The 12,299-nt window shown below is 50.9% G+C and overlaps 1 protein-coding gene across 1 annotated transcript; it reads right to left on the reverse strand.

Moving 5' to 3' along the window:
* Positions 1 to 7,622: 7,622 nt before the first annotated feature.
* On the reverse strand, positions 7,623 to 9,666 carry LOC119288573. Its single transcript, XM_037568168.1, has 2 exons — positions 8,182 to 9,666; positions 7,623 to 7,943 (listed from the first exon to the last, which is right to left on the reverse strand). Exon 1 carries the CDS (start codon positions 9,322 to 9,324, stop codon positions 8,194 to 8,196), a length of 1,131 nt encoding a protein of 376 aa, XP_037424065.1. The 5' UTR covers positions 9,325 to 9,666; the 3' UTR covers positions 7,623 to 7,943; positions 8,182 to 8,193.
* Between the last annotated feature and the right edge of the window lie 2,633 nt (positions 9,667 to 12,299).

Here is a 12,299-nt window from a genome sequence, read left to right on the forward strand (position 1 = left end):
CGAGTGCCGGACCGCAGCTAAGTCTCTAAGTGAGAGAACTTAGGCGAGTGCTGGACTGCAGCTAAGCCCCTGAGTGGGAGGATCGCTCTCCACTCGATAGGATTTTTTTTAAACTTAGGCGAGTGCCGGACTGCAGCTAAGTCTCTAGGTGAGAGAACTTAGGCGAGTGCTGGACTGCAGCTAAGCCCCCGAGTGGGAGGATCGCTCTCCACTCGGTAGGATTTTTTCAAACTTAGGCGAAACGGATTCGCAGCTAAGTCACCCACTGGGGGATTCTGTATGTAAACAAAAGTGACAACAATTGATGGAACACTCTTGCCTTTGATAAAAACAAACTGCAGGAATTTTTCTTAATACATCTCGTCCAAGGGAGAGCTCAAGTGTAAAAGGGGCGGAGTAGTTCCGCATTCCAAGCTTGAGGCTCGTCGATCTGGCGATCAACATTGTAGAGGTGATACGCTCCATTGTGGAGGACTCTGGTGATGATGAAGGGGCCTTCCCAAGTTGGATAAAGCTTGTGTGGTTTCTATTGATCCACTCAGAGGACCAAATCTCCTTCTTGGAAGGCTCGACTCTTCACATTCCGGGCGTGGAATCGACGCAAGTCTTGCTGATAAATGGTCGATCTGATCATGGCCATCTCCCTCTCTTCTTCTAGGAGGTCAACTGCTTCTTGCCGGGCCTGTTCTGCTTCATCTTCGGTGTAAATCTCGACTCGGGGCGCGTTGTGAAGAAGATCACTTGGCAGAACCGCTTCGGCTCCATAAACCAAAAAGAATGGAGTTCTTCCAGTCAACCGGTTAGGGGTGGTCCTCAATCCCCATAGAACTGACGGAAGCTTGTCGACCCAAGCACCTGCCGCGTGCTTGAGATCACGCATCAGCCGAGGCTTCAGTCCTTTGAGAATCAAACCATTTGCTCTTTCAGCTTGTCCATTCGACTGAGGATGCGCGACCGACGCTTAGTCGACTCGTGTGCCTTGAGAGGCGCAAAAAGCTCTGAACTGGTCCGAATCGATGTTTGACCCATTGTCAGTGATGATGCTATGAGGGACTCTATATCTGAATGTTAGTCCTCTGACGAAACTGATAGCAGTGCTAGCATCGAGGTTCTTGATAGGTTTGGCTTCAATCCATTTGGTGAACTTGTCGACTGCCACAAGCACATGCATGAATCCGCTCCTACCTGTTCTTAGTGGACCAACCATGTCCAGTCCCCAGACAGCAAAGGGCCAGACGACTGGAATGGTCTTCAGGGCTGATGCAGGCTTGTGTGACATGTTGGAGTAGAACTGGCAGCCTCCACATTTGTCGACTATCTCTTTTGCCATCTCATTTGCTCTAGGCCAGTAAAATCCCGCTCGGTATGCTTTAGCCACAATGGCCCGAGAGGACGCATGGTGGCCACAGGTCCCCGAGTGGATATCATCAAGGATTATCCGACCTTCTTCTGGTGTTATGCACTTCTGACCGATTCCAGTCGCGCTTTCTCTATACAACTGCCCCTTTATGACTCTGAAGGCCTTAGATCGGCGGACGATCTGTCGAGTCTCTTCCTCGTCTTCTGGGAGCTCTTTCCTTAGGATATACGCGATGTACAGTATCGTCCAGTCGGGAGTGATTGCCAAGACTTCCATGATTAGGTCGACCACAGCAGGAACTTCGACTTCAGTCGGATCTGTGGCACTTTTCGGTTGTGGGGCTTCTTCTGTGAAAGGATCCTCCTGGACTGACGGCGAGCGGATGTGCTCCAGAAACACATTGCTGGGAATGGCTTCTCTCTTGGAGCCTATTTTTGCCAGATCATCAGCTGCTTGATTTTTCAGTCGGGGGATGTGATGAAGCTCTAACCCCTCGAATTTCTTTTCTAGCTTTCTCACTGCATTGCAATAACCAGTCATAGCTGGACTTCCGACGTCCCACTCCTTCATCACCTGATTAACCACCAAATCTGAGTCGCCGTAGACCATGAGGCGACAGACACCGAGTGAAATGGCCATGCGCAACCCGTACAAAAGTGCTTCATATTCTGCTTCATTGTTGGAGGAATCGAAGTGAATCTGGAGAACATATCTGAGCTTATCTCCTCGGGGGGAGACTAGAACTACCCCAGCACCGGAACCATTCAGCATCTTAGATCCATCTAAGAACATGGTCCAGTGCTCCGAGTGAACTTGAGTTGGAAGTTGCTGTTCAATCCACTCGGCGATGAAATCTGCGATTGCTTGGGACTTGATAGCCTTCTTTGCTTCAAACTTGATATCTAAGGGAAGGAGTTCAATCGCCCACTTGGCCACTCGACCAGTTGCATCTCTGTTATGCAGAATCTCTGACAGTGGGGCGTCGCTGACGACTGTAATGGAGTGGTCAGAGAAGTAATGTGCAACCTTCTTGGTGGTCATATAAATCCCATATACAAGCTTCTGGTAGTGAGGGTATCTTTGTTTTGAAGGTGTCAAAACTTCAGACACATAATAGACTGGGCGCTGAACTCTGAAGGCCTTTCCTTCTTCTTCCCGCTCGACCGTAAGTACTGTGCTGACAACTTGCCCTGTGGCTGCAATGTAAAGCAACAGAGGCTCTTTGCTGATTGGGGCAGCAAGCACCGGCTGGGTGGAGAGCAGAGCTTTGAGCTCTGCAAATGCTGCATCAGCTTCCGGAGTCCACTCAAACTTGTTAGACTTCTTCATCAGTCGGTAAAGGGGCAACGCCTTTTCACCGAGGCGAGAAATGAATCGACTTAGGGCGGCCAACCAGCCTGTAAACTTTTGGACGTCATGCATGCAAACGGGACGCTTCATCCGGAGTATGGTGCCAACTTTTTCAGGATTGGCGTCGATCCCCCGTTCAGAAACGAGAAAACCGAGTAACTTTCCACCTGGAACTCCGAATGTGCACTTTGATGGATTGAGCTTGATATCATACCTCCTGAGGTTGGCAAAGGTTTCGGCAAGGTCAGCTCGCAGGTCGGAACCTTTGCGTGACTTGACCACAATATCATCCATGTATGCTTCCACATTCCGACTGATTTGAGTGAGTAAAAACTTCTGAATCATTCTCATGAACGTGGCTCCGGCGTTCTTGAGGCCGAACAGCATGGTGACATAACAGAAGCATCCGAATGGGGTGATGAAAGCTGTTTTGATTTCGTCGGGTCCATACAGACGGATCTGATGGTACCCAGAATAAGCATCTAGAAAAGACAATCTCTCGCACCCCACAGTCGAGTCGACTATTTGGTCGATGCGAGGGAGAGGGAAATGATCTTTCGGGCAGGCCCGATTGATATGTTTGAAATCAATGCACATGCGAAGTGACTTGTCCTTCTTGGGGACCATGACGACATTGGCGAGCCACTCGGAGTGGTAAATCTCTCGGATGAACTCCGCTGCTAAGAGCCGAGCCACCTCCTCGCCAATGGCTTTCCTCATCTGGATGGCGGACCGTCGAAGATGTTCTTTCACAGGCTTGAACTTTGGGTCGACTCGTAGACGGTGCTCAGCCAGCCCTCTGGGAACTCCAGGCATGTCAGAGGGTTTCCATGCGAAGATGTCCCAGTTCTCACGGAGGAGCTGGATGAGCGCTTCTTCCTATTTGGAGTCAAGCATCGTTGAGATGTGAGTCGGGGCAGCATCGGGGTCGATCGGGTGAATGTGGACTGTCTTTGTTTCACCGGATGACTGAAAAGCTGATTCTGAAGCAGGCTTCTTGGCTCGTAGCAACTCACTTGGATCGGCAGTCTTTTGGTACTCTTACAGCTCGACCACTGCCATCTGAGCATATGCAATCTTTGAGCCCTTCTGAAAGCACTCTTCGGCCTTCTTCCGATTGCCTGTAACAGTGATCACACCTTTGGGGCCAGGCATCTTCGGTTTGAGATACACGTAACATGGCCCGGCCATGAAGCGTGCGTAAGCTGGCCTGCCCAAAATGGCGTGATAAGCACTTTGGAAGTCCACAACCTCGAATGTCAACTTTTCCTTGCGGTAATTCTTTGAATCACCGAAAACCACATCAAGAGCGATCTGGCCGAGTGATTGGGCTTTATTCCCAGGAATGACTCCGTGGAAACTCATGTTACTGGTGCTGAGCCTGGACATCGGAATGCCCATTCCTTTCAATGTTTCAGCATACAGTATGTTCGGGCCACTGCCACCATCCATCAGGACTTTAGTCAGTCGAGTGCCTTCAACAATTGGGTCGACCACCAAAGCTTGCCTCTCAGGGGTGGCAATGTGTGTCGGGTGATCAGACTGGTCGAATGTGATGGCAGTCTGAGACCACTTCAGGTAACTGGGTGTTGCCGGGGCAACCATGTTCACCTCTCGGTTAATGACTTTCAGTCGACTTTTGCTTTCGACATCGACAAAAATCATCAGGGTGGAATTGACTTGGGGGTATCCATCGCCACTGTCTTCCTTGTCCTCGACTCTGTCCGACTCTTTTTCCTTATCCTTGGACTGCTTTCCTTGGAACTGCTGGATCAGGAGCCGGCACTGTCGAGTGGTATGCTTTGGGTAAGTAAAATTACCCTCTTCATCCTTCTTGGTGTGGATGTGACATGGCAGATCCAAAACATCATTTCCGTCTTGATCCTTGACTTTCTTGGGCTTCCAGGGGCCTTTGGGTTTTCCCTTGAAATTTCCCTGGGTTGCGGCCAGGGCCTCCCCAGGGGCGGCTGGCTCGGCCTTCCGCTTCTGCTTCCGACTGGAATTGCCTCCGGTTTCCTGGGCGACTGCTTTCTGCTTGCCACTCCGGAGTCAATCTTCATCTTCTCCGTTAGCGTACTTGGTGGCAATCGCCATCATCCGATTCAGAGACATCTCTCTAGTTCGACCGAACTTCAGATTCAACTCTCTGTATTTGACACCTTCCTTGAAGGCACAAACCGCTTGATGGTCTGGCACATTCTCAACCGAGTGATGCAGCATGATCCACCTCTGGATGTATTCCCTCAGAGTTTCATTCGGCTTCTGCACGCAAGACCGCAACTCTGTAAGGCCTGCAGGTTGCTTGCATGTTCCTTCAAAGGTCGTGATAAACACTCGGGAGAGGTCCTCCCAAGTGTAAATGCTGCTGGGTGCTAACTGATTTAGCCACGCTCTGGCCGAGCCCTCTAACATGAGAGGCAAATGCTTCATGGCCACCTCATCATTGCCACCGCCAATCTGTACAGCCACTCGGTAATCTTAGAGCCAGGTGTCAGGCTTAGTTTCACCGGTGAACTTGCTGATTCCAGTCGCCAGCCTGAAATTGGGAGGAATCATTGCGGCTCTGATGGCTCGACTGAAACACTCTGGCTCTGAAGCACGTACTCCGCTGCTGGCAGGCGCATATCTGTTGTGGCCTCCTCGATGAGCTCTGTTCCTGTCAACCAAACCTTGAACGAGGATGGATCTCGCATCAAAGCCTGGGTCTCTGGGGCCGACTGGAATCCTCTGCCCAACACTATGAGGGCGTCTATCATCTTGCCGTCGAGGCGCATATGACCCACTCCTCGGGGGAGGGGTTGGCACTCGACGTCGATCATCACGGTCGAATCGGTGATCATACTGCTCATTCCTCCTGTACTGGTCACGCCGGTCACCACGTCCCTCACGCCTCGGGGGCGATCTCGGGCTGTGAGCCGACTCGACTGTATCTGTTGCGACAGATCGACTGTGGATCCTATTCCGCGACTGAGAGACAGTGGAATTCTGGTTTCCCGCCGCCCGGAGCAATGCTCTGATCTGTAACAAGCCCCTGCCAGCCTCCGACTGGGAGGGCTGAATCGATTCTGCTATACGGGCCGCGGCGGCCAAATTCTGAACTGGGGTTCGATATACCTGCGTCGGTGGGAAGAGCTGGCGTCGACTAGACTCGGGAGCCCGCTGACGCGCTTGCTCGTCGAGTGCTCGCTGGAGATTCTCCAGTCGAGTGCGCTCGGCCAAGTTGGCCAAACGTGCGTCCTCCAAGGCCCGGGCCTCGGGGGTCTCTCCGACGATAGGAGTGCGGAGCGCGTCCATGTTCCGGCGGTGAAGCTCCTCTCGCTGTAATGACGTGAGAGGTTCGGGGAGATACTCATCGTGGGGATGCGACGGATTGCCCCCACCCGTGCCTCCATCAGCGCGAGGGAAACCGGGAGGACTGTGTGTTCCGTCGACCGCCAGAATCTCAGCCGCTGGGTCGCTGCTGTCGCACTCGGATGCAGTCTCCGCGGAGCCAGTCGACAGGTCGAACAGGCCGCAGAGGGATTCATCGGGCTCGATTGCCGCGACTTGTGGGGCTGCCGACTGGCGGGCCACGGCATGCCTCACCCACCGCTGGAGTCTTGACCGACCGGAGCGCTTGCGCTGGTGGGAGACAGGGCGGGGAGACGATGCAGGGGCCGACCGATACTGAGTCGATGGCTGCCGCAGGAGGACGCCACGAATGCATGCGCGGAAGTGCATCGCACCGCGGATGGGGAGCGCGTCGATGTCGAGTGGTGCCTCCTGAAGCCAGGCGGAGTCATCAACAATGAAGGTGAGCGTGCCGAGACGGATCTCGCGGTCCTCCACCAAAACTCCGCAAGAAAACATGATCAAAGGGATCGGAAAAGATCGCAACTTCTCCAACTAAGCGCTAAGATTCCTGCCCCACGATGGGCGCCAACTGTCGTGGTTCTAACTCTGACAGTGATGTAGGGGGGTGAATATGGAGAGGCTAGATCTTAGCTATTGGGAAGTTGTTACACGCGAGGTTTACGAGTTCAGGCCCTTCTTAGAGGAAGTAATAGCCCTACGTCTCGGAGCCCGGAGGCGGTCGACTGGATTATGCATGTATGGATACAGGGGTGCGAAGCCTTCATACTGAGGAGGGGGCTGGCTTATATAGAGTTCGCCGGACCCCTCCCGCCCTCAGTAATGCAGGGTTTAAGGTACATTTAAGGTTGGGCATTTCTGGTAACGTCCCTAATAAAGTGCTATAATGATCATAAAGACTACTTAACAGCCGACCGTTTGCCTGCGGAGTGACTTTAGGTCTCCTGTCAGTCGAGTGGTTGGCTTCATGGTCGAGTGATAGCTTCTTGGTCGAGTGTCTTGAACCCGTCGAGTGGGATACCTTCAAGTCGATTGAAAGGTGACTTCTCCTAGGGGTGTCCTAGGGTAGGACTCTTTGATCAGGTCCGTGTCCCTACCCTAGGTACGTGTCTTCATCAGTCACCGAACATGATCACTGGTGACATTTTTTTGTCTGTCACCTAATATGCCAACTTGCGTGACGAAAAAAGTGGTACCGTCAAAATTTTATTTTCTATGACGGCGCTTCAGTGATGGTGGGCGCGGTGACCGAAAAATGTCGCTAGAGTATCTATTTTCCATGATGAAAACGGGTTATACATGACACAAGTGAAGCGTTGCAAAATAGAGCAAAGTTTGTAGTGGTAGTGGGGGCAATCAAAGCTGGCGTGGGCAGGTCAAACTTGACGCTGGGACCCATGATGGTTAAACTTAGCCTTACCTAATTAAATCAGCTGGCTAACCAACTAACCAGGGCCCACTTGTCAGTTATAGAAAACGTTGCAAGTTGTTAGTTGTACCAGATTTGTTTCTAAGGGAAAATATTCAGGAATAATGAGAACAGTCATATAAAATGATAGGGTAGTACTGGGAACCAGAGAAACTATAAATTGGCACAGTCCACAAATCATAATGTATTTTGGAAAGGTGATATATAAAGACAAATAAGAAAAGGCAATCGAGGTTGCCACCCTAATTGACAATCACAAACATGTGATGGCCGCATTGGCTTATCACAAGAAGGAAGACTTTTTTTTGTCATGGCCACTAACGAAGCTTGCCCTAGGTCCAAGTCGCCGATGCCACATGTTGAGATCGAGGGGCCACCTTTATTTATGGAGAAAAGCGAATATAGATCTTTCGAACAACTAGATCTCCCGATGATTCCCTTGGTGGCTAGATCCTTCACAAAACAAACATATGGATCAAATTCAATAGAACAAGAATTGCCCTGAGTAAAATTGCATATGGGTATGAAGTCATTAACAATCAAGAGTAAAACATCAAACATTGTTGAGAGAAAGGGGGAGTATGACCGAGATGAGTATAACTAGTAGGAATAATGGTGATCCAGGAACCATCACTAACAACTAAACTACGACAAGCGTGCATTGAAGAGAAAAGATACTAGTTGAGATTACCTCTGCAACCCGTCACATGCGATTACGCGGCATAGTCCATGTACTAGTCATTGTCGGAGGAGGGGTGGATCTTGTGTTGCCGGGCGCCCTGTCGATCACGGAGAACTGGTCCCGCGAGGGAGGCGACGGCATAAAGATGGATGCCATGGAGTTGAGCAACGAGTATCCCTGAGTTGGAGCAGATGGGCGTGGGTTGAGGACGCCGCGGGCGTTTTGAGGGGCCCGCTGAGTGTGCGGCGGCTGCCTCAGCAACGGGAAGGGCGCCCCCCATGGCGCAAAGTAGCCCATCCAGGGTCGTTGTTGCGGTTGTGCCGACTGTCCAGGCCAGGTGTTAGAAAAAGCGTTGCGATCGCCTTGATTCCCATTGTTGCTTCTACCGGGGGTGGAGTTGGAGCCGGTGTTGGTGCCAATGGTGATGGTGGAGGATCCCTTGGCCCTGTCACGTGCATTAAGATTGATTTCTTCCAGCAACAACATGGAACGGGCCTGGATAAAGGTAGGAAAAGGCCTGTGCATGGGAAGAGTAGTTGCCAGCACATGGAAGCAGTTGTTGAGTCCTCGGATCATTTGCAATGTCCACATATCATCGCTAACTGGTTCACCTGCGTCGAGGGCGTCGGCGAGGGCCTTAATCCGATTGCAGTAGGCGGCCACCGTCATGTCTCCTTGCTCGGTGGCGCTTAACTCTTCGCGGATGTGGATGGCCCATCCGGGCTGGTTGTCCCGGAAGAAGGTGTACAACTTGTCCCAAACGGTATACGCGGTGTTCTCCGGCTCCCTCACCACTTGATAGAGCTCGTCGCAAATGGTAGCATAGAACCACAACACAATGGTCAGATCGTCGTTGCGCCACTTGGCATCTTGAAGACGGGGATCAGACTCGTGGTCGACATGGTGGGCGCAGTCGTATTTGGCGAGGATAGCGTAGAACTTCCGCGTCCACTCAGCGTAGTTGTTTGCGGCGAGATCTAGCTTGAAATTGATGAAGTGGGTAATATCGATGCGGTGCATAGGAGGCTCAGGACGGGTAGAGGGGAGGACAGGCTTGGCCTTCTTGGTGCTGCCGAGGGGAAAGAAATGACGAAAGGAGGAGGACGTGGCCAGAAGGGTGGGGGCGCTGAATGAAGGAGAGATGTTGCTCATGGTGAAGAGGAGAAGATGGTTGTGATACCAAGAACGATTGTGACTTGTGAGTATAATCTCGAAGATGTCTTGTGTTCACTCGCTGCCCTGTTTATATACACATCACAAGGGGTAGAACCATAGGAGAGAGATTTATTACAACAACAGTAAAAGTATACCAGAATTTGGCTGGTGGGGAGCTTGGGACAAAATGATGGACGAGACGCATGGTAGTACTCCTACCCGTAGTACTGTGTAGTGGGTAGCGGATCTGATCGATGCAGGAGGCGAATTGTCACCGTGATTCCACGATTAGTGAGATCACATCACAGTCTGATCGATTGACGCGTACGATGACACTGTGACATGACGGGTAATTCGATCGGTGACGGTAAGTGATGAGCTAGAGTGAGGTTTTCATCTCCAGTTACGATTAGCTTTTGCAATGATCAGAACGCCACGTCGGTGTGTGCGGGGCAGCCGTGCATAGCTGGCCTTTTGCTACCGGCGTTGCCGTGTACACTTGTGACCGACCGGCTTCGGCTTTCGGCGGGCCAGTTTGTGCGTGCATGCCGGCCGCGCCGCATGCCTGTGCGGACGTGCACGCGATGGCTAAATTTTTTGGTTTGGAGTGGTAGGTGGTGACCACGAGACAAAACTTGTTGGAACGAGGCACACGGATGGCTAATACAGTGTCGTGCAGTTCTTACTGTGGGAAACTTATGCCGCACTGCACCACCACCCACCACCGATATTAGCCATTCATGCGACTGATTCCAACGAGTTTTGTCCCGTGGCCACCATTCACCAACCCAAACCAAAAGTTTCAGCCATGGCGTGCACGTCCGCACAGGCATGCGGCGCGGCATGCATGCATGCACAAACTGTTCCGCCGAAAGACGAAGCCGGCCACGAGTGTACACGGCAAGGCACGCACCGGTAACGAAAGACGAGCCACGGACGGCTGGCGCGCACGCACCGACGTGGCGATCTGATCACTGCAAAGCTAATCGTAACTGAAGAGGAAAGCCTCACTCTATCTCATCAGTTACCGTCCAATCGACCACCAGAGACAAGTGATGACCCGTAGGCACGCATATCCAGGCCAGGATCAGATAGCAAAGCCAACTCAAAAGCGCGAGCCGATGACGCAGCGGCTAGGGCCGGACAAGCGCGGCGGTTCAGGGTTCAGGGTTCAGACAAGGTTAGTATAGCTGTTCGTGCAGTCGTGCACACCACCGCCCTCGATCTGCAAACACAAATTCAAAACACGGCGGTTCGGCGTGTGGAGTTACCTTCGCCGCTTCCGTGCTCATGCACGCAGGAGGACCTATCTGTCGTCTATCTGCATGCTTCCAAACCAAAGCTTGAACTCCCTCGCTGAAAAGGCAAAAGAGCAAAAAGACAGGGCTTCAACTACCTGCGCGACAAAGTTGGTTGGCCTGGCCGGGGAGATAGATTTGTTCGGGCGCAGGAAGCTTCGGTGCACCTTCCCGCCGCCACCTGAGTGTCTCGCACGCGCCCTTTGCCAGGCTTGTGGTTAACGAGAACCGCAACCAAGATGACAAATCAACAAACGTGTAGGCCGTATATATCTAGAAAAGTTAGTATACATGTGCGAAATGCAGAAATGAAAACCTGGGTTTGGAACGTCCAGGGCGGTATCTACAAACCAGGCGACGGAACCCTACAGTTTAAAATACGGATAATCAAAGTATGTCTTCACAAAATTTAAAAACAACCATGTCTTCACTTAATTGTGTGACACCCTAACTCCCGAAAACACGATGAGGAGATGTAATAAATGAGAGCTTATAAAACAATTTCCTTTTTTTTAGTTCTAAGTTGATTCACCCCAACCGTTGGATATAGATCCAACAGCCGCCCACCTCCTTCTTCCTCGCCCAGCATGGCGCTCGCCGACCTCCAACCTAGACCTAATTGTCGGCCTCAACGACCGATCCCGGCGGCACTACCGTGTCGCCTCACTGAACCACCCCCCTTCGGCGTGCCACCGCCGCCCTGACCATCCTTGTATACCCTTTTCTTTTTCGCACTGGCACCCCACCCCACACCCAAATCGTTAAGCCTCCACCTGCGACGCCGGCTAGGTGTGAGTTCTTCTCTCCTATCTAAAACTGACCGGTCCAAATTTTGTTTTCAAACAACTGAGGATAGTAAATCCGCTATAAAAAAAGTAACAAAATTTGGCAAGACAAGAAAAAATAACAAAAAAAGATAAGGAAAAAAAGTACTTTTCTGATGATATGAATATGATGGATGCATGCCCTAGATATGTAGGGATCTGATGAGAAATTACGATGGAACCCTACAAATTAACATAAGGATCTCCAAGGTATATTTCACTTAATTATATGACTTCCTAATTCTAGAAGACATGACAATGATTAATGAAATAAATATCTCCATGTTCTATAAACTAGGCAAAACCGATGATTATTTATACATCAGTCTTAGTCTTAGCATGACAAGAACAAAAAAGGAATAATAATAATAATAATTTGTAAAGATATGAATATGATCGATGACCGAACCTAGGTGTGTAGAAATCTGATGAGAGATTATGGACCTGCAGCCTGTTGTATCAGAAAGTTGCCGGTCGACAATGGAGTGGAGCAACTCGAAGAGGAAGAGCGTCGAAATTGCCCAAAAGACCAACTGAGGGAAGAGAAGCACATGGGGTGTTCCTCGATCGACCGACTATTATATGAAGAGGTGGGGAGATAAAAAGTGGCTCCCCCCTCCCACTGGACCTCGTGCGATTTACCATGCCGGTCCTTTCATTTTGTTCTCCCTGTTGCCGCCCTACACACGGCCTCCTCTAATTCTATCAAATAATGGTCGTTGCTAATCACTAATAAGAGGAGTACTTAAGTAAGATTTGGGGCATGTACTGTCGCCCACTTCACCTTTACAGTTGTAGGTAGCACTATGATTAATGATCAGGAAGGAATGCACGTGTATCAAAAGCGGAG

The sequence above is a fragment of the Triticum dicoccoides genome, chromosome 4A, assembly GCF_002162155.2.
Source record: "Triticum dicoccoides isolate Atlit2015 ecotype Zavitan chromosome 4A, WEW_v2.0, whole genome shotgun sequence".
Classification (NCBI taxonomy): domain Eukaryota; kingdom Viridiplantae; phylum Streptophyta; class Magnoliopsida; order Poales; family Poaceae; genus Triticum; species Triticum dicoccoides.

Coding starts and splice junctions, on each gene's coding strand:
- LOC119288573 (XM_037568168.1), bottom strand. CDS start 9,324: ATGAGCAACATCTCTCCTTCATTCAGCGCCCCCACCCTTCTGGCCACG.